General features: G+C 42.0%; 1 protein-coding gene across 5 annotated transcripts in view; it reads right to left on the bottom strand.

The window, feature by feature from the left end:
* RAPGEF2 (Rap guanine nucleotide exchange factor 2) overlaps positions 1–18,410 on the bottom strand; it is a 162,103-nt gene extending 143,693 nt beyond the window's left edge. For all 5 annotated transcript variants that reach the window (XM_032443993.2, XM_032443995.2, XM_032443997.2 and 2 more), the window contains exon 1: positions 18,278–18,410. In XM_032443993.2, coding sequence (XP_032299884.1) covers positions 18,278–18,346 — 69 coding nt within the window. In that variant the 5' untranslated portion in view covers positions 18,347–18,410. The remainder of the gene's footprint in view (positions 1–18,277) is intronic.
* Between the last annotated feature and the right edge of the window lie 9,252 nt (positions 18,411–27,662).

Here is a 27,662-nt window from a genome sequence, read left to right as displayed (position 1 = left end):
CCTCCGTGTACAGAGCAAGTTTTAATTAAATAGTGAGGCCCCCCCATCTGCAATAATGCAGCTGCAAGGAACAAAGCAGTCATAGACTACTGAAAGTCTGTTTTTTGCCACTATAGTTTACCCAACAAGCATTTTCTCTGAAATAACTGTTCAGTCATTACGACAATAGTTTGGTTTCTAGACTCTAGAAATATGTCTCTCTACAGTAGAGTTTGGTACCAGAAATTCAGAAGGATTTTTTTCTAAACTTACTTGCTATGAACATTACAGTATGGTTTTCATTTCTCCCACCCAATGCATACAACAGCGAACTATAGCATCCCAACAACAGACCCAGATCCTACTCTCAATATCAAGATTATTTACAGTTACAGAAGTTGCTCAGCTACCTTAAATCTCAAGGAGTGCAAATACACTACTTCTAATGACAATAGAAAGCTGACAGTATTTTGAGGCATTAAGTTGTGTTTCTACCTAGAAATAAGAGACTAAACTTTAGTGTACAAAGAAGAAATTCAGGCTTAATGAAGATTTTAAAGTATATTTACTTCCTTCATGCAACTAAAGTTTCATTTCATGCATTAAATTGAGGATGCTGCTTCTATTTTGAACTCTTCCTGATTCCACTGCTGGCAGTGCCCACCAAAGTCAGCAAAGATAATTTCTTTTGGTTTTCTTCAGGTTTGCCTGAACTTAAGCAAATAAGAAAGAAAGTAGGCCTTAAACCAACAATGTTTCAACAGAGATACAAAGCTCCTTCTTAGTTTATTTGACATTAGTAGTGTTACTTTCAACTCCATATTGTCACAATCATAAGCAATGAGTACTTAAAGCATCAGACCTGTATTTTCAGACACTATGCTGGCAATGAAGAAGGGACATGAGGCCAGCTAGCACCTCAGTTTAGCCTCTCTTCTATATGAGCATTTTTTTGGATCCAAGCAGAAAACTACTGAAAGGCTGTTTCTGTTCCTATTTCTATTATAGGTATACTCCACTTTCCCACATAAAAATATTACAGACGCACCAAGTAACTAGACAGTAATGAACCAGTGCAACCTGCAATTTTCCCCCTCCCCTCTTTACACCAGTAGCACTTTCTCTTTGAAAACATAACCATCTCAGCAAGACCAGAAATAATACTACAGAGGACCTAATCATCCCACACTCCTGCATGTCTCCCTGAAATATGAAATACAGTCAGCAGTCCAACCCTTAAGCCCGCTTGCCTAATGGCTTCATGTTTCATACAGCAATATTCATCATCTCAGCATTTTCCTCTCTCTTCATTCTCAAAAAAAGGTTTCAAAGCAGTCACACCATATTTTTGTAAATTATTGGGAAAAAAAAGGCTGTTTCAGTTTTGGTACCCCTTACAAACAGAAGCACAGTGAGATGAGACACATCCATCAACATTAGAGACAACCAAAAATTCAGGAACACCTGCAGATCAGTTAGCTTAACAGTCGTGTAATTCATCAGTGAAGTAATACTTGTACAGGAAGATATCAAGGAAACTGCAAACACTTCACTAAATCTCACAAAAATGAAAGCTGCTATTATCACTCCTACACTCTCTCTACAGACAGTTTTATAAAAAGAACAGCCTACAAAGGCAGTCAAAGCTGGCTGACAGGAGTGGAGACATCTGCAAAAGCTGCTCTGCCAGTACAGTATATGTCACTTCTCAGAACAAACAGAGTATTTTGTGATATAAAAATGATCAAAAGTATTTTTGTTAGTTAAAAAACGAGCAGATCATCAGTTGCACTTGTACTGCTGCACAGGAAAGCATCACAGACATTACCTTCCTGAGAGAATGCCAGTTTAGACAAACTCCTGCAGCTACAGTATAGTATGAAACTCATTACGGCACTACATTCTCTCAAGTCAGTACATGAATGATCTTGTCAATATATGCTTAGATCAAGGAGCTGCTAGAATCAGAGTGCACTGAAAGCACATTTCTACCTGGATAAAAACAGGGAGCAGACAGAAAGAATTTAAAAAGCTTGGTCATACTAAGAAAGCCCTTCACAATATCTTGCAGTAAAACATTCGTATACCTAGCTGTGGTAATTAGAATTAACACAGTTTAGATGTGTTTAAACAAAAAAAAAAAAACAAAAAAAAAAACAAAAAAAAAACACACAAAAGAGCTCAGCTGTTATGAACTGAGAGCCCACAACACTCTCCTTATCTAACCTTCCTCTGGAAGTTATTTTCTTCTGCAGCTGCATTAAATGAAACAATATGGTTTATAAAGAACTACAAATCAAATAAGTTGCTGAAGGAGACAGTTTACGGAGGGGATGAAAAGAAGATACCTGGAAATGTGTTGTGCTCCCTGACCTGCAGTGCTTTTGTATTTCACTCTTTTTCCTGTATATTCACCTGAGGCTTAGCCTGGAGAAAAACCACCAAGCTCTTAGAAAGATGCGGTACTGCTAAAGCAGTTAACGTTCACCCGCAGTTAACATTCAAACAGTCACACAAAGCATCTACCTGGCTGTTATATTACTCTTGGTGAACACCCCTGCACTTCACTGTTTAGCATTTTCAACAACCTTAAGAAACTGTCTGGACTTATGGGCTGAAGGTTATTAATGTTTCGGAATACTTACAGGTACTGCTTCCAAGTTCTGCAGTACTAATTATTGCCTGTATTATTCTTAAGCAGTTGCACCTGTTAATAAGGTGTGACCCAATGAACACTTCCAGGCTTGTCATTATATTCATTTTGCATATAAACAAGTTTTGTTTTGTTTCTCTTCATATAAGCTGCACCGAGTTTCTCTTCAGAGAAACAGGACAAAACTGACAAGAAATCAACTTCCTCTGTTTTGGAAAAGAGAAGTATTGCAGATGGTTGTTTCAATCAAAGGATTACAGTGAAAGCAGCACAGCAATGCTCAGTGTGACACACAGCACCATAATGTTGTTGTTGTTAAGTTTGATTGGTGAAAGCTCTTGTCTCCCCCTCAAAATCTGGAGTGCTTTGATGGACTAACCACGGAGACCCCAGAACCCATGTATGGATACATGTGCAACTGCATCAGCTACTGAGGACTCCGTGATCATCAGTTACACCATCACATAATAAGCTGCACTGCAGGACATCAGAAACAGCATTTGCCATCCTTGAATAAGATACACCAAACCATTTTTTCATGGAAGTGTTAAAGGTAAAAGCGCCTAGGTAGCAAAAAGACAACAGAGGACGGTGTTCTGAAAGTCAACTTCTTAGTGGCTCCGCTAATTTAAATAGCTCTGAGGTGGCTAGCAAGGCCCTGCAAATAGCAGCTAATGCTAGTCCAAAGGACAGCAGAGAGCAACGCCTTAAGATATGCCTTGTTAAGCAGGCAATGCCTCTCGGCTGTCCACAGGGTAGCAATTACAGAAGAGCACTGAGTTGTCATGCAGAACCAACTAAAAGTTCTTTCTAGATGGCTGTCATTGGAAGCACAAGCAACCCTCAGAGACGCTCAAAGGAGCTGGACACAAAAATATATCCCAGAGGGTTCATTTGCAAGAAGTCAAATTGGATGGAAAAAAAAGAGCACTCCAGTCCTCCACCCACTCTTCCAGCTTTAATGGCAACAGAGTGAAAACTGCTTGTTGCTAAAATATTCCCTTGCACGCATAAAAATATACTTCTTCAGCCTCACTTTACACTGAATAAAAAAGCATTTCTTAGGATCCAGATCCACAGTTCTTCCCACTGGTCCTGAGTGAAGTGCCAAACAAAGAGTAGACAACAGAAAAAGCACAAGAAAAAGCTCATTTCTCAAAATTGCATAGATAGACAACTTTTCCGTGGTCCCACAACAAGTTAACTCAGGATACAATCTGTATTTTTAAAGATGGAATAGAGTTCCAATAATTCCTTTTTCTTCTGATGTTCAGGATTGCATCCTTAACAAAACAAGGGAAAGAATGATAAACTGCTGCCCTTTTTCAACCCACAACCCCAAGTATGAAATACCAGTTTGGAAAGAACATCCTTTTTACACTCACATATGGTATTTTACAGGCCTCCTACACAACACGCTTGAGTTTTATTTCATGTTTAAAGAACAGGTTTCACTTGTTTGAACCAAGGATAGCTAAGAACTGTTATATCCATATCAAGAGCAAACATAACACACTAGCTAGAAAAATATATCATCAGAAGAAGAAAGTGACAAAAATGTTCCACAATTGAATATTTAAAGCATATTCCCATTTCAATTATTTTGAGCTATCAGTGAGTAAAACTTAAGTGTAGCTAAGTTAGCTTCAATTGCAGTAAGTCATTTATTCTTAATGCAAAATAGAAAAACAATCACAAAGAAACCACATATACCCCACAGAATAGAAAATTTTCTTGATTTCACACAAGTATAAACAGATGTTTGAACAGAATTTTTTTAATATATGAAAAAGTCAGAAACCATTTCTAACGTATGCCATTTCAGTATCATGTTATTATTACTGGGAACTTCACTTTTTAATAAAAAGCAAATGTAATCCACTGAGACTATTGATTGAACAGAAACTTCATAAGTAACGAGCCAAAAAAAATAACCCCAGTGTGGGCTTTCTTTCGTTTTTTAATTCATCATGCAAATAGATGTCAGCACAATCACCATCTCATCCTTCAGATTTTGATACTGTATGGGATTTGCAAGAGAAGCATTTCTTGAGGCTGGGGAAGGCATCTCCATAAGCAGCAAGTACAATTTAGCGATTATGACAGACTGAATTCCTCTTTATCCCTAAAGCATTTTTTCTTACATTGTTCATTACCAAAGTGAATAGCTTCAGAATGTTATAAAACTGAATCCAGGCAGCACAAAGGGATCAGAAATAGAGATCCTCACAAAGAAAAGACTGCAATTGAAGAGAATAGGAAAAGCAGAGAATAAGCAGTAGAATGAGTGGACAGAAAAAACTCCCAGTTGGTACTAACCGGGAGACTGTCAGAGACTTTTTTCTTTACCTGGCTTTCTATCAGGTCATTATCAAGCCCCTACCTGGAAGTTTCTCACTCTATTTTCTCTGTCTACCTTGGATCAAAAGGCACTCTTTGGATTAACAGGTAGCCTCATTTTTATATTTATATTTTTTTAATTGCAGGAAAACATCTGTATGTTCTTAATAGCTCTTCTGAGAAGATTAAGTAAACTGGCAAATTAACTCCCTGGGAATTTCCTCTTAATGTTCCCAAAGTAGGGAATTCACGAGTGAGTTAAACTCAGTATGTTTGAAGAGCTACTCTACATAAATGTACTTCCCAAGCTAACAGGCCCATAACTCAAGCTTCCTCAGTGACTCACAATTGCAGCCTCACCAGATTTTGCAGGTATTCTCCAAACAGGTCATTCGCAACTTTACACCAAAGCAGCTGCAATGCAGATCTCTCGCAGGCCTTACGGCCAGACCTGGAGCTTGCCCAAATGACTAAACCTCAGCATCCTGCTGCTGAACACCACGGCACAGCCTGCAGTTCTGTCACTGGCTGCAGTAATAGCTCCTCTACAGAACAACCAGCTCTTGTTCCTCCAGCTACTTACAGTCACTACTTCATCTTACAGAAACAAATCACGCATCTATGTTAAGGTAATTCATTCTGACATTTTGGAGAGCATTTAGATATGAAAATAAGATATGAAGTGAATGAAAGTAAATGCAAAAAACATCATTTTCAACACTTGTCACATGGCCTCTCACCTCACTTTACAGCTGCCAGGTCTACTCATTAATCTGAGTGCAAAATTGCTCATTTCTGCATGCAGCCTGACTGCAGTGGTTTCAAGGCCAGCTTCCAACAGACACCAGAAAACAGCCTGAAAAGATGCTTACCAGACTTCTGCATTTTACAGCTGGAAAACAAGGCATAGGAGTTTGTAAGGTTTGAGGGGTTCTTGTTGTTGCTTTTAATTTGGGTTTTTGTCTTGACTGTAGGTCCCTGTTATTTTACAGGGTTAGCAATTAGGAAAAGGAGAAAAAGACAAAATAGCCTAGTTACTGCAGTGAATATTTTATGAGTGAGAAATAAAAAGTAAAGCTCTAAAAACATACAAGCTCCTCACCCTCTGAAGACTGTATGGGAAAGGGAGCAGCTCACACACTGGTTGAGCCCTAGCCCTCACTATCAAAAGGGCACTTGTTTTTAATCTCAAGTTTATTTAAATACAGAATGCAAAACTGATAACACAACCGGTAAGGCAACAAAAAGGTTAGAAACAGGGTGAATGTACAAAACAGTTTTGTTCATGGTACTTTCTTAACAAATGCCTCAGTATCTGTTGGAGTAAATTTAAATCAGTCTGGTCAGCACTTAAATCTGTAGCAGGTAAGAGAAGTTTTACGTTCACTAAGCTGGTTCCATATGTCTCTTTCAAATAGTGCTACACACTAAGAATGAGGTTGTCAAATAGCAACAACTAAACTCACAGATTTGGTTTCTTGAAACCTGTTCAAGGCAACAGATTGGAAAGACTATTAAAAGTAAGAAGTACTAAACACAAATCAGATCCATTATAAAAAGTCACAACGCAGCCAGGTACAGGGACCTGAAGTTCACAAGAAGTTCCACCATTGTTGACAGTGCTGATTTTCAAACACAAGTTGATGGCATATGGAAGAACAAAACAACACAAAACCAAGCCAAAGGACCTAATAGTCATTGTAGAGTACAAGTCTGTCATTATAACACATTGACACAAACAGGAGGAGTTACTGGTCATCAGACTCAGGAAGTACATAGGATTAAATGCAAAAAAAAAAAAAAAAAACTAGCAACGACAAGAAGACTGGGCAGCAGGACCTTCGCTTAGATAAAGATTTTTTAATTTTGACTTAAATCATAGCTAACTTCCAAATTCCTTAGAGTAATACCTGTTCCTTAAGAGCACTTTAGAGCACTGATTGCCTTAAGGAGTGACACCAGAAACATACAAGTTCAGTCAGCACTGCATGAGCAGAACAGCACAAGCCTGAATGACTAAGCAGTGCTGTGTGAGAAATTAGATCAGCATTTAAGACCTTGCACTGAACTCCAGCCACCACAAAAGAAGTTATTTCATCAAAAGCATTTGTTGCACTTCTATCCCACATCTTCACTGCCCTCAGAATTACCACACTCTCTCAGAAGACCAGTTGAAGAGAATGCCTTTTGTTTGTGCATGGAGGGGAAAAAGAAACCTCTTCCTACCCTAGAATTAGCAAAAAGCCTTATGCATTTCATGAAATTGGGCTTTGTATTCTCATCTCCCCCAAAATGGCAGGGACAAAGCGATGCTGGTACCAATATCATGCCCCTAAATGCTTGATGGAAGTATACAGGATGGCTGAGCTTTTATCTCATGTACATACATATACTAGTCTAAAATAAAGTCACTACGGCCTTCCAGTACTTAAAGGGAGCTTAAAAATAGAAGGGAAAAGAAATTTTTTTTTTTACACTGTCTGATAGAGATAGGACAAGAGGAGGGTGGTTTATACTGAAAAAGGGGAGATTCAGATTAGACATTAGGAAGAAAATGTTTCCTCAGAGGGTGGTGAAGCCCTGGCACAGGTGCCCAAAGAGCTGTGGGTTCCCCATTCATGGAGGCACTCAAGGCCAGGCTGGATGGGCCCTGGGCAGCCTGAGCTGGTGGAAGGCAGCTCTGCCCGTGTCAGGAGTTGGGGCTGGGTGGGCTTTGAGGTCCCTACCAGCCCAAGCAATTCTAAGATTCAATGGTCTGAAACTCCACGAGAGAAATGAGCCCTGGCAAACAGGATAGAGTCCAAGTTCCTATGCCCCCACACTCTAACCCACACACGGACGCTGTTCAAAGTTGTAATGCATTCCAATAAAGCAGTCAGCAACTTTTGCAGTTTAATCATTTGTACAACTGACATGGACACCAAAGGATGATGAAAAAACAGCACTGTTTTTGGAAGTGAAGCAATAGAACCCACAGGCAGCAGAGCCTGAAATCTGCAGAGCTGAAGAACTGTGTTTCACTGTGGAAAAATACTTTCTGTACAGTTCCTCTTGGGAAGGAGCAGGGAAAGGACATGCCAGAAAACCCACAACAAGTAGCATTTTTGGAATAGAGCACTTCCTGACCTTCGCTTTCAGATAAATCTGAAACAAGATGTCTATAAATAGAATGAGAGAGAAATCAAGTAAGATATATTCATATAACACTTGTACAAAGTAGGATTTTCATTTTTCTTTTCAAGTCGGATACTATTTTCCTAAAGCAATGCAGTGTGGAAGTAGCCTGTCTTACGAGCACAAGATGCTGGCACGGCTACTTCATCATCTCCTAACTCCATTTACAACAAACTGATTTAGAATCATCTTTTGCTACTCTCAGTAAATTAAATGTAAGTCTTTTCACATGCTCATGCAACTCACAAGGCACTCTCATACCCATTCTACCACATTAACTGCACTTAATGCATTGTAGCATAGTTTAGTATTTAATATGAGTGTCTCATTTTTGCTACCCTTTCACACATTCAGCAGAGCTGCCAAGTTCAAGCTGCATATTTCCTACTGCAACTAAGAGCACCCTGGAACAGCCTGGGTAGGCATTAATTCATTACACGTAGTTTAAGAAGTCATCTTGGGAGCTGCATTTTAGCAGCTGTCTAGCTGCAGAGGTGTCAGCTGCATGCTGGCCTGTCAAATTGTGACAAGCACCTTCTAAAAATATACAGCTGTGTAAGGGGAAGCAAGTATTATGAAGCTATCACTAAGATTGCTTTCTTGAGGGAAAAAAACAGAATAAAAAATATGCAAAAAAACAAGATGCCTTATGAAACTACCTACAGTTAACTGCAGTACTACTTCACCTAAGAACTATTTCTAAAGGCCAGGGCAGCCATTAGAGCACCTGTTTCAAACAAACCCCCTTTGTTTAAGAGATGTGTAAGGGAACTCCTGTGCTAAGATGTGGGCCAATGTCAACAGCAAGCCTTCCCGGGTTTATTTAGGTTGTGTCTCTGCAAACTGTGCTACTTTCGTCACAGCTGAATGTTCATTTACTATCCAGCTAAGACAGACTGCACAAAAAGTTTGTGGTTTTTTTTTTTCCCTTTTACTTTTCTTTTACATTCATGTAGAATATTCACTCATACATGAATGCTAGACTATAAAAATCAACCCTACACAGTTAAAGGTCTGGTGTATCCAAATGAGGATGTACTGAGGATATTTCTACATTTCTTCTACAAGTGGACAGTATTTTCTATAATATACACTGTAGAATACTTTGTAAGTAAAGAGGAATTTCCTTCCCACTCCAAAATTAATACGCAGGAATGAAAGTATTAGCTATGACTACCTGAGTGTTTCTCTAAGTGCTCTAATAAGAGAAATAAAGGAGATGGTTACTTTAAGGTACAAAATCAAAACCTACCAACAGGGGGTATAAAAAGGAAAAAAATAGAAGCTACTGAATTATTAAGACAGATATTAAACCGTAGCACCAGGCTAGGTACAAAGAGTAAAAGAAGGGAGAAATGGATAAATGATTCACGGTCCACCTGGGCATTCACAAATACACCATCTTCCCACACAGACCAGTAGCACATGCTGCTACAAATCCCAAGATTCTCCTTTCCAGTCACTAAACACTGCTTTATAAAGCTAACAAAGCATTTTTGTACGCCTGCACATCATATACATAACTATTTTCCACAATTATCCAGTTGTCTAGATATTGTTTAGCTTCTGAACAGAGACTTTACTAAGAGTTATCCTAAATAAAAGCCTTACAAGCTTCTTCGAAAGCATTTAAGAGCAATGGAGACCAGCTATCCCATCAGTGCAGTGTCTAGCAGAATAAAAGCTAGCAGCACTACAACAGACGGCTGCCTCAGACACAGCAGAGATGCAATAAACTCCTCTCCTCCCCCCTCTGAAAACCTCTGCACCAATTACTCTTTCTTCAGCGTTGTTGCCTCAAATCATTTTTAACAGCCAAGCTCGAGCTGCGTTGTCATCTGATAGTCAATGAGCAGCCTGTGACCAAGGAGCAGGCATCATTCAAGTAAATCATCACAAATTAAAATGAGACTTCAGCTGAAATTAGCAGTTCCCAGATGCCACAGAGCAGTGCAACAAGGCTGGAAACACACCTTTACCCTCTCTACAGCCCTCCTGCTCAACATGCTGCTCCACACACACCTGCATCACACAGGAAGAGATGCTCAGTTCTCAGAGCAGGGTGCTCACAGACAGATTTGGAGCATCACCTAGAAGTGCTTACCACACATCAACAGAGAAGATGAAATACAACTCAGACAGAGGCCTTTCATGATTACCTTTCCATAATTTAGAGTGATTACCTTTCCATAATTTACCTTACTCGGTCTTTACTGACTCCTCACTACCTCTGTAGCTGGGAACGTATTCCAGAAAATACTTAGCCACTGCATCAATAAAGTCAGAGTTTAATAAATCAGAGTGCATAACCAGCACTTACAACAAACTGGTACAAAATCTCATTTCTTGTTCCATTGACCATCCTCCATAAACTACAACTCCCATATTTTTTTTTAATATACATTTGCTACTCATTCCTTTGAGACTACAGCCAGAGAGGAAGCAATCCAATCAAGCTGAGCTTCTCTATACCCTCAACCTGTATTTTATCCACTAGCTAAATGAATATTTTACAAAGGCACAGTACTAATGTAACTTCAATCAATGAGCCATTTACAGCTGCCAGCAGGGAAGCGGCCACTCATTAGCCACCCTCATCAGGAAATCACAACTCCAGTCAAGACCAACTGGGTCACCACAGCTTTTGGCATCCAAATGTAGTTGGAAGAAGCCTCACAACATAAGACATCTTGGCACCACAGTATGCTTCAGCAACACCAGGCATCCAAAACACCAGAGCCACCAAGGGCCACCATACATCAACACAACAAAAGGCCATGACACCAAAATACTGGCATAGCTACACAAATAAGATTGCTCCTTTCCCACCTTCCTTCAAACTGGTGCGGGCAGCGTGGCCTTTTCACACCAAGGAGGGCACTGATAGTGCCTGCAGGGACACTGACAGCAGGTACAGAGATCTGCACCGGCATGTGGCCAAGGCACACTCCGTCCATTCACAATATAGCTAAATATTTACTGCTGTGTATTCTGATACTCCTTCTGACAAAGCCGAAGCCAACACAGCCATTCGAGTTCCTGCCGGCTGCCCACACGACTGCAATGCGCTGCTGATCTCAGCGAGATTAAATATTTTGGGACAATGTTCTGCACAGGTGAAGGTACAGCTCCCTAAGAAGATGAAGCACTCATCTCAAAGGTAAAACAGAAACACCGCAGGGTCTGTATTGTAGGTATGTCCCAGTAGATAAGAAACAAAAGCACGCACTGTCACTCAACACAAAAGCAGGTTCCCTTTACACCTTTGTTTCCCTCAGAAAGAGCCCCCAGCACCCATTTCTCAGCTGCCTACAACAGAGCAATGCAAACACAGACAAGAGTCAGTATTAGGCAGGCACACAAAGACTACCAGGCATTAGCATATCACTCACTCAATACAGTGCACACAAAGATAGCGTTGCTAGCTGAGTTTCTTAACCATTGCTATACAGTAATGAGGGAACACCTACAAAACAGAGTTCTCACAAAGGTTTCTCTGAAGCTAATCTCCAGTACAGCACATAAAGACAGAAGAGCTCTCTCAAGACCTACCTTGCATATATTAGAATCACAAAATCGTTTCAGTTAGAAGTGACCCTTAAAGGTCATCTAGTTCAACCCCTCTGTAATGATCAAGGACACCTATAGCCACATCCAAACACTCCCACAATATTCCTTTTTTTAATACACTTGAAGAAAGTGTCTGAGAACAGAGCACTGTGGAGATTAGGTTGCTCAGAGGTTCCTACACAAAGCCATAAGCATTTACTCTTCACCTTATAACACAAGCCTTCCCACTTCGAGTTGTATCAACACCGACATTTGGAGCCAGAATCTAAACCACACTATTGCACCACCCAGATCTCAGTAAGAAAAAGCCACACTCCACCTCTTGGAGTAAGTCATTTTTCTTTTGTTCAGCTAACAAGATTGTATCACTTATCCTGTTTATATTCTGGCCTCGCAAACAGGCAGATCAGCACAAATGAGGAAGCAGAAGACATTGCATGAGAAACGAAACCCCTAAACAAGCTTTGCCACTAGAAAAATACAGTGTACCATAAAAGATTCCACCTCCTGGTTAAGTAAACCCAATCTCAAACAGAAGGATCTTCCAACTGTACTGGTGGTACAGCCTTCGTCTTCCATCAAGTGCTTACAAACTACATTTACATAACATACTATCTCACTTCCCTGTGTTTTTTTGGTTAGGTTTTTTTTGGGAGGGAGAATTTGTTCTTATGTTGTTGGTTTTTGGTTTGTTGTTTTCTTTTGTTAATAGGACATGAAGTCTGAATGACTCATTCAAATGGAAAATGCTACCAGTACTTTTCCCATCAACTACAGAACAAGTAAAATACAGATAGTGATGCGAATATCCTAAAAAAATAATTAAAAAAATAATAATTAAAAAAAGTAAAAATATGGAAACCTTTTTATCCAGTAAAATATTAATATAGAAAACCTCATTTACTTTATCAGTGATTAAAAAAGACACTTTTTTTCCCCCATAGCCACTGAAAAATTAAAACTTTATCTCTTTCCTCCAGTGCTTTAATGATATATATACTGCTTATTATTGTTATTCAGAATCCTTCAGAACTGCTAAAAAACAGGTATTAAATCACTTTTATTCAGGTCAGACAATAGAGAGGCACACAAAGGAATATATCTACAGATATTCGTGCATAACAGAGCTGCATGGAGACTAAACAGCTTATCTCAACTCCAAAAACAAAGCCCTAAGAAAAGCTCTGTAATAGATCTCCTCTCTCTCCTTGTTTTCAAGAGAAGTGGAGAACTCCACGAAGTTCAGAAGAAGCAAAGTGGAGCACCACTTCCATTTTGAGGCTTACTAAAATGCATCCTTTCACACAAAATATGCCCAGCAAATTAAATCTGCAACGCTGGCGGCAGTGAGCGGCGTGCAGGCTCGGCTGCCTCTCACAAAGGCTCTTTGTGGAGCTATCTTTCTGCCAGCGCTCCTTTTGAATTCCCAAACAATACCTTGCAAAAATTAGATCTCCTACTGTGGGAAAGTTCCCAAGACACAAGCCAAAATACATTTTCTCATGAAGCCCTTCATAAGGAAGTCAGAATTCTTGCGCCATCCGTTCAGTGTACGTATGGTTGTTCTTGAAACACAGCAATAGATCAAGTAGCAGAAGAAAAAAACATCAAATCAGGGATTCATCAGAATGAATTAGTAGCTATCACTTGTTAATAATTTGAATAAGAATAAAGACCTTTAAAGACAGAGGAATGAAGAAAAAAAAAACAACCCAAAAACAAAAGAAGTAGCTGTTTTTTAAAACACCTTACACCAATTACAGGGAGATTAACTAAAATACACAACACATCTTCTGATAAAACATTGAAATCTCTTTTCTTTTCTCCCTCCACAGGTACAAAGTGCTTTCTGTGAATAACCTGACAGACCATGGAACAATGTCCTTCCCTCCTGAGGGGGAAAACACTATTTTGGGCAAATACTTGCAGGCCACTGATCTGTTGCTGCTTCTACAGCAAGAACAAACTAAGCCCTTTCTGCCTCTGCAGCTCAGCTGATAGATTTGCTTCTAGTCAGCTTCAGCATTCATCGTGCCCACTGCTACAGTTACATAGTGAATTTTCAAGTTCAAGTTCCCAGTTAGCTTGGATTTGTACAGCTAGCCCAGCCACGATCTGCTGATGCAATGAGAAAGCAGGCACATGTTGAGGTTTCAAATCAGCTGTTTCTGCTCTGCAGATAAAGGTGCTCTCATTGTGACCAGGGCTTTGCAGGCAGTGGAGAAGCTCAGTGCTGCACAACACAGAAATATGCACATGTACAGAGGAATGGCACTGCTAAGGGGAAGAATTAATACAATAATAATAATAATATCAAACTTCTACATTCATTATTATCACTGTCAAAACTCTTAGCAACAAAGCTGTGAGCACCTATGGAAAATTCCTTCAGAAAGGCCTGGAAATAAAGGGATCTTCAGCAAGAGTGTGCAGACAACTGAGCAGTGTGTTACAGCACAAGTCTTCAGCTTCAGAAATTGCATGGAAATTTATGGTGGAAGTTCTGAATCAGACATTCCTGAAGTTTTCTGACAGACTGAGATGAGTGAGGTCGCAGGAAAGAATGCATCCTAGGCAAGGCCTTGCCGGTGCGATTACCAGGCACAAGCAGGCCCATCAGTAGAGCTGTTTGTTCAATAGGATATTTTGTTGCAAAACAGTCTGTAGTTAAAGAGTAACCAAACCCCAGCTCCACAGAGACCACCCAAAATCCAAACCCTGTGTCTGAGAGAGGTATTAAAAGCAGTATCCAAACAGCCCTTGAACTTCAGCAGCTCAGGGCTGCGGCCACTGTCCCAGGCAGCTGGTTCCATGTCTACCACCCTCTGCTAAAGAACCCTCCTCTAAATCCCAGCTGACCCTCCCCTGGCACAGCTCCATGCCATTCCCTCGGACCTTGTTGCTGTCACAGAGCACTGCCCTCCACACACAGTGAGGAGCTGCACTATCAGGCCTTCCTTCAGCTCCTCTGCTCTAGGCTGAACACACCAAGTGTTCAGATTTAGATTCAAAGTACGGCCAAGACTCAGACGGTGCCACTTCAGACACAGTTCTAAGGATGCTAACAGATACCTTCTCATGCATTTGGCACATTCATACACAAAACTTGAATCTATTCCCTTGCATCAGACTCGCACATGAAGCACTTATCTGCTATGACCCCATTGTTTATTTGCTAGGAGATCACTATAGCAAGGAGGAAATGTTCATTTCTGGCTTATCTTCGTATTGCACACAAACACACTATCAGTGGCTACAAGTTAAAAATAACACCACTGAAGAACAAGTTGGAAGATTATTTGGAAAAAAGACAAGGTACATCCTATAATTAAACCATTGTTCCTCCCAAGCACTGGAAGAGGGAACATCTGCCCAGCAGTGGCATCCTGCTCTGGTGCCTTCCGGCACATGACAACATGCCAGCACTGAGCCCAGGGCACCAGTAGCGTTTCCCTCTCCTGCTATGACAGCCTGGTGCCATCATCCCCCTGTGGCTTCTTACTGCTGGACAGAAACACATCAACAGCTTCCAGAAGGAAACCTGCAGTACCAAATGTATATCTATGGCATACACACGTTGAAACAGCCCTTCCTGAAGACATCACTATGCAGCCAGCAAACAGCCAGCCAGTATTCTGAGGTAGGGAGGTCCTTGCATACCATGCCATGCAAATGAGCTACCAGGGCAGAGAGGGATTAGTGCTGGTTCTCTTACTGCAAAGCAAAAGGAGCCCTGCTTTGGGTCTGTGGGGTTGTTTTTAGGTTAAACTCCTCCAGAACAAAACTGCATGCTCTCTGAGGTGGTCTATGAAGCCAATAGGAAATGGTTTTGATAGGACTGAAATTTTATAGCTTTAATATAAGATGACATTTGGAGAAAAAAAAAAAAAACCAACTAGATTGTTATTAGTCACAGCTCGAGGGCACAAAACCATTTGTAATTTATGAACATTAAGAAGTTAGATTCCCCAAAGTAGTTAAATTAACTTTGCAGTTCAAGTCTTCAAAGAGAAAATGAATAGTTTAATAAAGCAGTTAAAGAGGAGAGCTCTGTTACACAACAGTCATGCTGAAGTACAGGCTACGTGTGCTTCCATTTATTTTTAATTTAGAGTTCTAGTCAATGGCGTGTTGAGTTGTAATATGTAGAACTCAAAGAAACTTTTAAACAAGGACACACGGATTACGTATGGATTACACTAAGAACTTCCCAAAGCAGGTGCAGAATTGTTTGCCTTCCAAAAATAAAGAATCAGTCCTGTCCAAAATTACCAGGAGGCTTTTGCACTACACATGCTCATGCAGTTTAGTTTGCTTTCCCCAACAGATTACATCAGTTCTAACAGTTTCTGAAGCTGTACCTACACCTGAGTGCTCACTGTGCTGTTGTCATTCCACTCCTCGCTCTGAGCCTGCAGTGAAGACACTCTGCTTGGTGCAGGACAGAGCAATAATGTCAGATACAAATCCACATCTCCCTAATTTGGGAGAAGCTGAGCCCAGTGAGCTGGTTAACATGAGTGGGCAGCGAACACAATACTAACACTACTGTCAAGTTATTTCCTGTACTGACACAAAGACGATAAATATATTGTCTCTTCCTAACTCTCTGTCAGCTCCCAATGACTTGACCTAATGAGTTCCCAAAAGCTAAAAGTATCTTCACAAGACAGCCGCAGAAACAAAAATGTAAGCAGAGGGAAAACAGGGACAGAAAAAAAGTCACTTTCAGGGAACAAGAAAAAACAAGGTCCTTGTTTCTTCATACAGAAACTTCTTTCGTTTGTTTTTCATTTTACTTGATAACTGCATTACAGACATATCACTCATAGCTACATTTCTTTCAAATTCCAACAGTGCTGTAAGATAAAGCTGAGACTACTTCCAGAGTGCAAAACAAGCACTAGAGGACTGGCCCAACAGCATGACTATGGACAGCAGATCCAGGGGAGCAGAGGGCCCTCTCCCCACCATCTCACTCCCACTGGCAGCACTGGGCAAGCATGCCTGAGCCCCAGCTCCCAGCACCCACAGTGCTTAAAGAGGCTGCCCAGAGAAGTAATGGATGTCCCAACCCCCCCAGGCAGCCTGATCTGGTGGGTGGCAGCCCTGCTCACAGCAGGGGGTTGGAGTTCAGTGATCTTTAAGGTCCCTCCCAACCTAAGCCATTCTACGATTCTGATGACACGCTCTATTTCCCACCAGCCTGGTCTATTTGTGGCTTATTTTGGCCAGTCAGCTCTGTGGATTTCAGGGTGGGTTTCTTTTCCTGTGGCAACTGCCACAGCACGCTTTCAGCCTGCTGATTCTTGAAGTTTTAGCACATTAATGCAGTCCTGGTGTTCCCAATTTAGCTCTGTGCCCTTCACACTGGCTTTGTCCCTGCTTTCCAGCTGATTTCCTCACTGCACCAGTTCCTACTTGTTCATTGCTCTTTTCAGCTGCCCCTTACAAAGAGTGTGGCCTGGCAGGGCCAAGGCTCCAGCCTCACCTGGCACAAGCTCACAGCTGTCACAGGGAAGTATTGGCTCCCCGAGCTCAGCCTGGTGGCCCCACGACCTGACTGACTGGTTCCTGAGCAACTGGTGGTGTCACTCCCCACCAGCAGCCGGCCACCACTCCACAACCACCTTCCAGGGCAAGCACCACTCCAAGGCTCCCACCCTGGAATTGTCCCAGCACAGGAACTTGGCTGCCAGAACACTGCATTTCCAGTGGGTGCCAAGGGATCACTCCTGCACTGAGCAGAGGGACATTTGGAAAGGTCAATCAAGGACAAAGGAACAACTCGAGCTCCAAAATAACACATTCCAGAAGTAGGATAAAAAAAAATAACAGGGAGACTAGAAGATGAATAAAGAAGACAGGTTAACGCAATGCCCGTGCGGCTGGTGTGTTTTTCCATGGGAGCTTTTGTTTTCTCACACATATTCCACCAGCACAGGGATAAAAATAACATGACCACAATGACGTCTCTCTAGCAAAAGGAATGACTTATGGGTGCAGGCCGAAAGTTAAGGTTTCCTCTTTGCCCCCAATTTGAAACCTTTGCCAGCCAATCAGAGGCTTGCCAAAATAATCAGCGAAAACATCTCTTCCTAAAAACCAGAGTGCAACGGGCTCCCAGGGCGCGGGGAGAGCTTGTGGAAAATAGGGCAGATGGCACCGCAACTCGCAGCAAAGTATAACTCCTCGCTCGCACCGCTAACCGCGGAGCACGGCGATGGGGGATCAGCGCAAAGCTCATTAGCCCGCAGACAGCTGGCAGCAGCACCCGTCCGGGAGCAGCGGGAGCTCACGCCGGGCTGCCGCCTTTCCAGCTCGCCTTAAGCCCCAACAGCGCCCATGGCCGGGATGGGGCTCAGCATCAGAGCCGTCCGTCCGTCCCGCCGGAAGCACCCGATGTACGGAGCGTCCATCCCGACCCCAGACCGGGCAGCGGGAGGAAAGTTGCACGCCCTGCCGTCGCCTCTCCCCTCCGCTCCTCTCCCCAACGCCCTCGCCCGGTAGCGGGGCCCCCGCCTGCCTCCACGCCCGGGTCGCGGGGAAGGGGCCGCCTACCTGGGGGCTCCGCTCCGCCGGGTTCTTCATCACCGCCTGGCGGAAGCTGTTATCCACGTAGGACGCCATCGCGCCTCGCTCAGCCGGCGCGGCGGCCGCTCCCGCCCGGCTCGGAAGGGCGGGACGGCAGAAGAGAGGAGTGCCGGCGGCGGCCTGGAGCTGCGGCCCGAGGAGAGCGGAGGGAGGCGGCGCGGGGACCCCGGCGGCACTTGTGCTCAGCAGCGCCGCCGCCCGGATTAGGCCGCGGCCGAGCCCCGGAGGCGCGGGGGCTCCCGGCGGGCTGGGGGCGCCCGGCGGAGGCGGCTGCGCGCTCCCGCTCTACCCGGCGCTGCGCCTCCCGCCGGCTCGATCCGCCGCATCCCCACGGGCGCCTCCGCCGCCTCCCATCGGAGCTGCTGGGGCTCCGCGCCCGTCTCGGAGACGGGGAAGTTGCTGGCTCGGGGAGGCGGGGCCGAGGCGGGCCGGCCGGGGCGGGGTTGGGGCGGACCGCGGGGGGCCTCGGGCGGCGGGGGGCTGCCGGCTCCGCGCCCGGTGCTTTGTGCGCGATGCCGGCCCCGGCTCGCCCTCCGCTGCGGCCGCTCTCGGCACCGACAGGTCTACCCGTGTCCCGCCTGTCCCAGGCTGCGGGATGATGGCAGAAGCAGCGCCCGAGCGCGGCTGGCGAGGTCAGCGCCTGGGCCCGAGCTGGATTGCGCCAAAGCGGGGCTGAACTGATCCCGGCTGCACGCCAGCCAGCCCGGGAAGCCAGCTCCAAAACTCCACGTCCATCGTTTGAGAGGCTGATATCCTAAAAAGGAGGGCTCAGTAGTCCCGAGGGATGTGCGGCAAAAGAGACAACAGCTTCGGAGACACGTCTGGTGCTCACGGCCTCCAAGCTGGGTGCTGAAGCCCCACCAGCTGGCTGGGGTGGCCAGCAGCTTTGGCCAGGCCACCTGTTGCCATTTGTCCCATCACTGACCCTCACTGACCCACTACCCCACACAGGCAAGAAGGGGACCAAGGAAAGGAGCACCGTGGCACCAAACCAGCATCTTCTGGGGCTGCCGAGTGGCCCTTTCACCTAAGCATGGTCAGTAAAGAGCAGTGATCTCGTCCCATGGCTGGTACTGTTTGTTACTTGACATGAACACACCACAAAAGCAGCCCAGCAACACTAAGCACGGAACAGCTATTAAGGTGTCATTAATGGCAATGTAAAACTGTTGCTGTGTTTCCTTCCATAAACAATGTCTACCTTGCACTGATACGTATCACGCAGTGTAAATAATACTGACATCAGGAAATCTGACTGAATTGATTTTCACTCGCTGAAATAGATTTACATTTGATCATAAGGAAGGTCTTATAACGTTTATTTTTATGTCTTTGTGAAAATGTATGGACATTAGTATTAAGAATGTTTTTTTTCTCTCTTATATGGCATACACTTCTGGTCTCAGGAGACACAACCTTATGCTTTTAGACACAGATGACCCTCTTACTGGCCATGTCTTCAAACAGTATCCTTCTAAACCTCTCGAAACTCTATATTTAGTTCATCAACAAAGATAACTCTTTGGGTTAATCCTACTCATACTTGTCAGCAAAACAGTTTTGCAGCTAATACTGATCGCTCTGGGCAGACCATGGGACACAAATAGACAGAGCTCTACATCCCAGCCATATTTTGCTAGTGGTTGCTTACTAGTAATTCTTACAGGAGTCCATTTTATAACTAACAGATTGAAAATATCATGTCCTTTGGCCTTAAAAAAAAAATTAAAAAATGTTTAAAATATTCCTCATCATTAGAGAACATCATTTCTTCAAATTAACAAAGCCTGCAGCTACATGAAAGGGCCAGCTTTTCTGAAGCTCAGCTTACCTACCCAGAGTGCTAAGATTTCCCTTTTTTGTGGGGTGTATGTATATGCCTAGTGCCACAGGAATGCAAGGAATGCTCTCCTGGGCTCTTCTCCTCCATCACTTCAGGGCACTGAATATCTCCTGTTACAGACGAGCTTGCCTGACATGTTCCTATCTCTAAATCAAAACACAACTACCCACTCCATTTTAATACGCAATTAGCTTTAATTCCAGACCTATTACCTTCAACAGCATAAAGTGAAGTGTTTCGCTGTGACTAATTTCTGTTGTGTTATCTGTTAGCAGAGTACCTGTGATTCACAATGATACTCAGTGTCAGCTGACACGATTTTGGGTGCTCTGATTACACTGATCAGTGCAACAAACCTTGATCGCTATCAGTCTATGTCAGAGGCCCATCACATGCCACAGACTTGTTAGAGATGACAAGGAATGAAGGCGAGAAAATTATGTTCAAATACATTCAACATTTTCTCTACAGTATTTAAGAACATGCTGTACCTGCTTACTCTAGCTTTCTGTAAGCAACACTGTATTATGCAGATGCTGCTCATTTTTTGTGTTCCCTATGGAGGATGCAAGTCTGTCCTGCATGATGCTTGTTTTTCTTACTGATATTATAGCAGCTCTTGCATCTGAATAGGAAAAAATACCAAATAATCATTAAGATACAGGCTAAGCCCTGCTTTTCATGCAAATGTTGGTGAAATACAATTTACAATGTCACATAAATCTTTTCAGCATTCACATTCACTCTTTCCCATTTTCTATCTTCAACAGTAGGTCAGTGTTTTGCAATACATACGTGTATCAGGACCTGCCATTCACTTTGCTTTTCCTTTTTGGTTAAATATACATATAACATATATATGTAAATATATAAACGTATACACACATAATAACTTCAGTAAGATATGTACCATCAGTGAGGATATAAACCCATGGATGTCCTTTTATCTCCTTTCTCTGGGTAAACTGTCATTTTGTTATATCTTCTGGAGATTACATGGCAGCTAAAGCAAATTCACACGGATGAGTTCCAATATGCGGAACTGCCTGTCTGCTTCTCAGCTCTCTCCTGGCAGCTTCTCTGCAGTCATAAGAAGTTCCTTTCATAACTGTTTGCATAGGTGGAATGCAAAGGTGAACTGTGGTGTCCATCTGATGGACCGCTCCATGACAGACATTGAGAACAAGAGCCATTCCTATGCTTAAAATCCAATATTATTGGATTTTAAGTCAAGGATGACTGATCTCTACTACCAAGGGGAAGACCAGCTCTTTTGAACAGGTTTATTTTCTATGCTTGGATTTTGGGGATGACAGCATTTTTGCAACATCCTATAGCTACCTGTCTCATTTCCATCCAGACATCACTAGTGCACAGGCACAGTGTATAACCACCACCCTGTATGCCTGAAATTAGGGGCAGGATAGAAAGGTATCAGTGAATTAACACAGCCCATGCTAAAGTAATTTTTGAACATTTACCATCACTTTATTTTCCTTTTGCACTTGTAAGGCAGCATCAAATTTAAAGTGCTGTGAAAGAGGGCCTGGTCTGTGACTCTAAACAAAATTATTCCTCATGAGAGCAGCAAGAAGAGAGCTTGTGACTACTATGAAGTATTTCATATATTTATTCAATTTGCCAGTTTGTTTGGTTACATTTGGGAATACTTATCATTCAGCTTTTGCTGTAGCTGCATCCATCTAAAGTGGCTTTAACTAGGAAGCTTAATACTGGCAGTAGTAGCTCAGGGACCTGCACGAATTAGCTGTCCAAATACTTACAGTGTCTTCTGAGAGGAATTCACAGTCCACATAGCCTTCTCTTCAGATTCACAGGTGAAGGAACCTATGCAAAGGAAAGGGTGGCTGAAATCTGTCTTGCTGGAGCACCACGGGAGCACAGTGATGGATCATGGACCACTATGCCAGATACTGAATGAACACCAAATACATTAGCATGAACTCTCAGAGGTCAAACCTGAATTTCTGGAGTAAGCTCAGATTGGCTCACACAAGCTACATGCACACTTGAGATCATAATGCAGGTGTGTCCATTATCGCTCAGCCATGGAAGTGCTGTTAGGACACGATTATGAGTCTTCTGTCCTGCCTCCTCCTCTTGAAGAGTAGTCTTCAGGATTTCCCTTCACCTTCCCATCCTACAAAAAGAAGAACACTTGTAACAAATCCACTTGTGTAAAATATCCTGACAACCTTTTGTCATTATCAGGATGTTTCAAAGTTATACTATGACCAATACTCATCAATCAGTTCTTCCTTGCTGGTAGGCTTGAGAACAGTCTGCCTGCAAGAAGAGAGAGGTGCAAATCTTGTTTCTTGAGTTGTGCCCACTGCACAGTAAGAAAAGTAACAAACTAAAATCAGGTCTCTCTGGGACAGATGACACATACTGACTGATGGAGGTTTAAACTGCAGCCAGTCATCCGCAATCTAATGCAGGCAGGATTAGAATCATAGAGTCATAGAATCCTTAGATTACAAAGGGTCCTTTGAGGGCCATCTAGTCCAAATCCCCTGCAAAACAAGGGACACCACAGCCACATTCATGTTGCCCAGGGCCTGATCCAGCCTGGTCTTGAAAGTCACCAGGGATGGGGCACCAATCACATCACTAGGTAACCTGTTCCAGTGCCTCACCACCCTCACTGTAAAAGGAGTAATTTTATCTGTGATACCACACTTTTGTGAATTATATGTTCAGCATCGTATGCTTTGTGAATTTTATATTTAAGTAGCATCCAAAATAAGGACAAAATACTTCATTCTTATTCATGTTTTCATCACTGGACAAATTAGAGTTCAAACTTACATGCCAGTGTTTTATTTTAAAACCAATATATTTCCTGGAAGAAAATGCGTTCATATTCTTTCTTAAATAACAGCAATTGAGTTGTTTAAGATAATCTTTTGAAGTTCCTAAAATGTAAACATTACATGATTGTGCTGAAGTATGAAAAGGGGAAATTGACTGGAAGCCAATCTAGACAGGATTACTATTTATTCAAAGCCAGCCAAGTCTTTGGAAGAATGTAACTCAAGTATGAACAATAGATAGCCAGATACTCATTAATACCCAGTGATACTGCTTCTCATCAAACACAGAAAGCTGACAAAATTAAATCTGTTGCACTAATAGATCACGAGTAATGATTAATAAAACATCTAAATCTCTGTGAGGAAAATGAAACATAAAAGAAGTAGGAATTTTATTCCCGCACAGGGATGTGAAATATTTATAAGTGAAAAATTGGTTGTTAACTCTGTTATTAAGACCTTTCACTGCAAATGTGGCATTTTTTCAGTATTAGGATTCTACGCTGACTGTCTAATTTTCACTGTCATAAATCTTTTTTAAGATAATCAGTTTTATTATGTATGATTGACATGTTTGGCTTTTGGCCTATACTAACTCTTAGAAAAAAACAACATATATTCATAATTTTTTGCATTATTGCAGGGCATTATATATTTTTTAAATTAAGTTTACGGCTGGTAGCATTTTTCTGTCATGAATTATTGATTAATTATTCCAGATATCGCCTTTCCTCAGTCAGCCACCAAGCATTGTTTACTGTACTGCTCAATGAGCTCGTGTTGGAACTGCTTCTTGGAACGAATCCCCGAATGCCGCATTCCCCTCATGTTTCACCTCTTTACTCTTGTCATCATGTTCTATAGGAATCAGCCACACTCTTCCCTACTGCCGCACTACAGTGCATCAGGAATATTCTCCAGTATGATATTAACAGCACTCATTACAAGAGCATTTCCAATTCCATTGCCTTCTTACGAGCTTTATAAATTATTCCATTGCTTCAAAATTAATAACTGTTGGATGAGTTGTATGTTTGTGCGGTTCTGCCGCCTTCTTCCTTCAGTCACCGTTTAGATCTGTTCAAAGCATATGGACATGTGTGGGTGTGAGCTTAAGTGAATGTTTCTAAGCTGTGCATACATATCCTGGCAAAGCATATTCACACCTATATCACAATGTGAGAAGTACTAGGTACCAATTTAAGTGGACAGAATCAACTTCAAGATCAGTAAAAGCTAAAAAAGTTAATATGTTTGTCACTTACAGTCAGTGACATCACACTTCATTGATTTATGTTCCTTTTTTGTTTCATCTTGTTTCCAGAAGAAAACATCTAGTACTTGGAATAAAACAGAATTAAGATTTAACTTTTCCTTATTCTATAAAAACATATTTGAGATAGATCAACACTGAGGTAAGCTATCAAAGCAAGCTAAACTTATCCTGGAATTGTCCTCATCAGTCTTGACAGTATAATGGCAATATACCTACCCACATGTATGCAGAGTGCTCTGCTGCAAACATTAACCGAGAACATTTGTATTCAGTCATGGAAATGTAAGGGTACAAAATGTTGTTATGACCAAGTTTGTTTTCTAAATAACATGTTTATCAATGATGTGAAAATTAAGACTTTCTACAAGCCTTTTTTATGTAGAAAACTTGTGGAGATTCCTGTTTCCACTCCCATCTACCTCTGTACAAATACTGTGACAAATCCAAGTATTACATTCATCTGAAGAAAGAAATCTGTGATTAACATTCAATCGATGACATAAAGGAGCTGACAAAAATAGGCAGAACCAAACAGGCAACTTGTTACTAATCACTGGGCAGAAGTTCATACAATGAGCTACTCGTGTTGCCAGGATCTGTTCCTAGGACAAACCTGAAATAAATTATTATTTTCATTCTATTATTTTGTTTACATTTCACTATCTTTTCCATTTGTTAAGCAGATAATACTCTTTAAATGCTCAGCAGCAGAATGTGATAAACAGCATCTTTGCTCTTCTGTAACCAATGATTCTGCTCAGAACATCCACCATCACATTCTTCTACCACTGCTGCAAAAACATGCAGACCTGCAACTTGCTTCACTTTTGATTTCCAGAATAAATTCATAAAAAATAATAAAATAAAGTTTTTTTTAAAAAAAGCCCTTCTCATTTTTGCTGCATGTAGGGGAAGCTGCCAACAGAAGACCTGCCCCCAAGCATGTATATCTTGTAAATGTTGTTTAAGTCAGAATAGAAACTGAAATGTGGGAAGTATTGTATGAAAGAGGTAGTGGAGACGAAGATTGCTTTTTCTGTGGGAAGCCAACAGGACTCTTTGGAAGATGCACATTTTGAAAGACACATGAACTCTTAAAGATTTTGTCATGGGGAAGTTCTCTTCTAGGAATTTTCCCCTTTTTCATGCAGCTTAAAATACTGCTGACATTTCGGCATCTTACCAGCATGACAAAGACATTGTACGCTGACACAGTAAATACACCCTCGTGTGTCTCTTCCTTCAGCTCCAGCTAGCTGGAATGGAGACAGCACAGTGTATTAAGTCCTTTGGACAAGAAAGTCTTGACATACCTCAGGAGTGTCCTCCTCTAAAAATGTTGCAGAGCGGAGACTGGAAACCACCTGCTACAGCGTGTTTACAGCTGCATTCATGTGAAGTAGGGCACAAGCGGATCCTTTCTCCTGCTACATATTACAGCCCAGTTCCTCAGCTAATGAAAACCTACATATTTCAGGGAGATCAGCTAGTTCTTGCCTGTTTAAAACAGCTCAGGATCTGCTCCTTGGCTCTGGTTCCTGTTGGGGTTGCTGGGAACTTCCATAATGTTGCAATAGAGGATGGGTATGCTCCCTTTCACTTCCAGCTAAAAATACAGCACTGTTTGAACCTCCCAGAAAGAGAGATCTCTCTAAGACATGCTCAGCATTGCTGCTGGGAAGGGCTTCAGGACAAACAGCGAAAAAATCTCAGCCCTTTTTGTCTAACAGCAACTTCTGTGTCTTGTTAGCAATGCAACAGCTCACAAAATGGTAAGTCCCTAGGTTGAAGCTAGCTGCGTAGCTCCATTCCATAGATGCAAGTAGCTTATAATCTTGCCTGAAGCCTTAGCATTACTCTTGCATTCAGGATAAAGCAGATTCTTCTTGCCATGGAGGAAAAGAAACGAAGTACAAGAGAAAATTTCATCTTTAATTAATATGTCTTGGTCCCTTGCGCTTCAGAAATAACACCAACACTCCTGAAGCTAAGTATTCATATAGATATTTTGTTACATGCAAATCGACTTCCTGAGACTTCCCTCAAACTACCTATCATTCTTCCACTCCTCACTGATACATTTTTAGTAAGGATCCCACCCCAAACACATATGAATGTGAGTCAGACAGTGGGCTGATTCTCCTGGGGAATGTAAATACAATAGATTAAAACACACATCAGCACATCTTCAAAGAGCAAAGAGGGACCCTTCAAGCAGTAGCATTACACATTTTTTGTACCCAGCAGTAATGGTGCAGATACTCAGCTAATTTTAACTTGGATGGCAATGCTGAAGCAAGGGGAAGTATTTCTCTACTGTAGTTAGATCCCAAAAGACCTATGTATGCAGGAGTTGAGTTGCATCTCATTTTGTGGGAGCTACAAACTTGATACTTCCAAGGACAGTCTTGTGGGAAATAATAATAAAAGGATTTGTAGGTGGATGGAGATGTGAAGGCAACTGTTAGGCAGTGGTCCGCAGGTTAAGTGAACTCACAGAGCAGTGCTTGTAACTCTTTGTTATGGTGGGATTTAAAGAGGAATTGAAGTGCTGGACACATCCAGAGCACTGCATAGCTTTAAGGCAGCAATTTAAAACTCAAATGGTTTTGCAATGAGCATGTATGTATTTTGTCATCAAGACAGCAGAGGTACTGAATAGGCATGGTTAAACATCTCTGTACCCCAGATGTTTGAGCTTAAATCAGTCTTCCAACTCTAGCAGGCATTTGTAACATTTATGGGCAAATGAAAATGCTTAATTGGCCCAGACATACTCACTTAAACAATAATAAAGCAGATTAGGGTAGCCAACATTAAAGGCTGTGGATGTGGAATTCATAAAAATGTCATAACTTGTAATTCATCACAGAGTATTTCTCATGAAATTTCTTCCCATCATTATCATGAACTCACCTGAAACTCTGTAATGTTTAGAAAACCAGAAAGTAAGTTGCATTTCTCCAGAGTTATTTCTGGGGCCAGATACCCTTCCCAGAGCAGCAAGAGGGAGCTAATACCTGAACACAGAATCCTCTTGGAAAAAAGGAAAGATTCTTTTGGGGTTAAAAAAAAAGCATGATTAGTTTACTCCCTTCCCCTGCTCCACCCTACTGCACTAAGCAGGTAAAGGTGAGCATCTCTGCCACACTAGGTTGCTCATTAACTAGTTCTCAACATCTTTCTGAGAAGATGCAGAGTCTTGTTCTGACTGGACATAATTACGTTATTAAAAGAGGGAAACTGGAGCAGTATTAAAATAAATGCTTGCTTTAACCTATCTGCCTTTAACTCACTCTTCTTATGACTCCAAGTAGACAGTCTGCCCAGAAAGCATGAAGGAAGTGTAGGTCTATAAAGCAGGTCATTCTTCTTACAGTTTCCTACTTCTTTAGT

This window comes from Coturnix japonica, chromosome 4 (assembly GCF_054131305.1).
Source record: "Coturnix japonica strain WE chromosome 4, WE-NBRP24, whole genome shotgun sequence".
NCBI lineage: Eukaryota > Metazoa > Chordata > Aves > Galliformes > Phasianidae > Coturnix > Coturnix japonica.
Note: the sequence above shows the minus strand (reverse complement) of the source record. Positions and strands in the feature narration are given on the sequence as shown.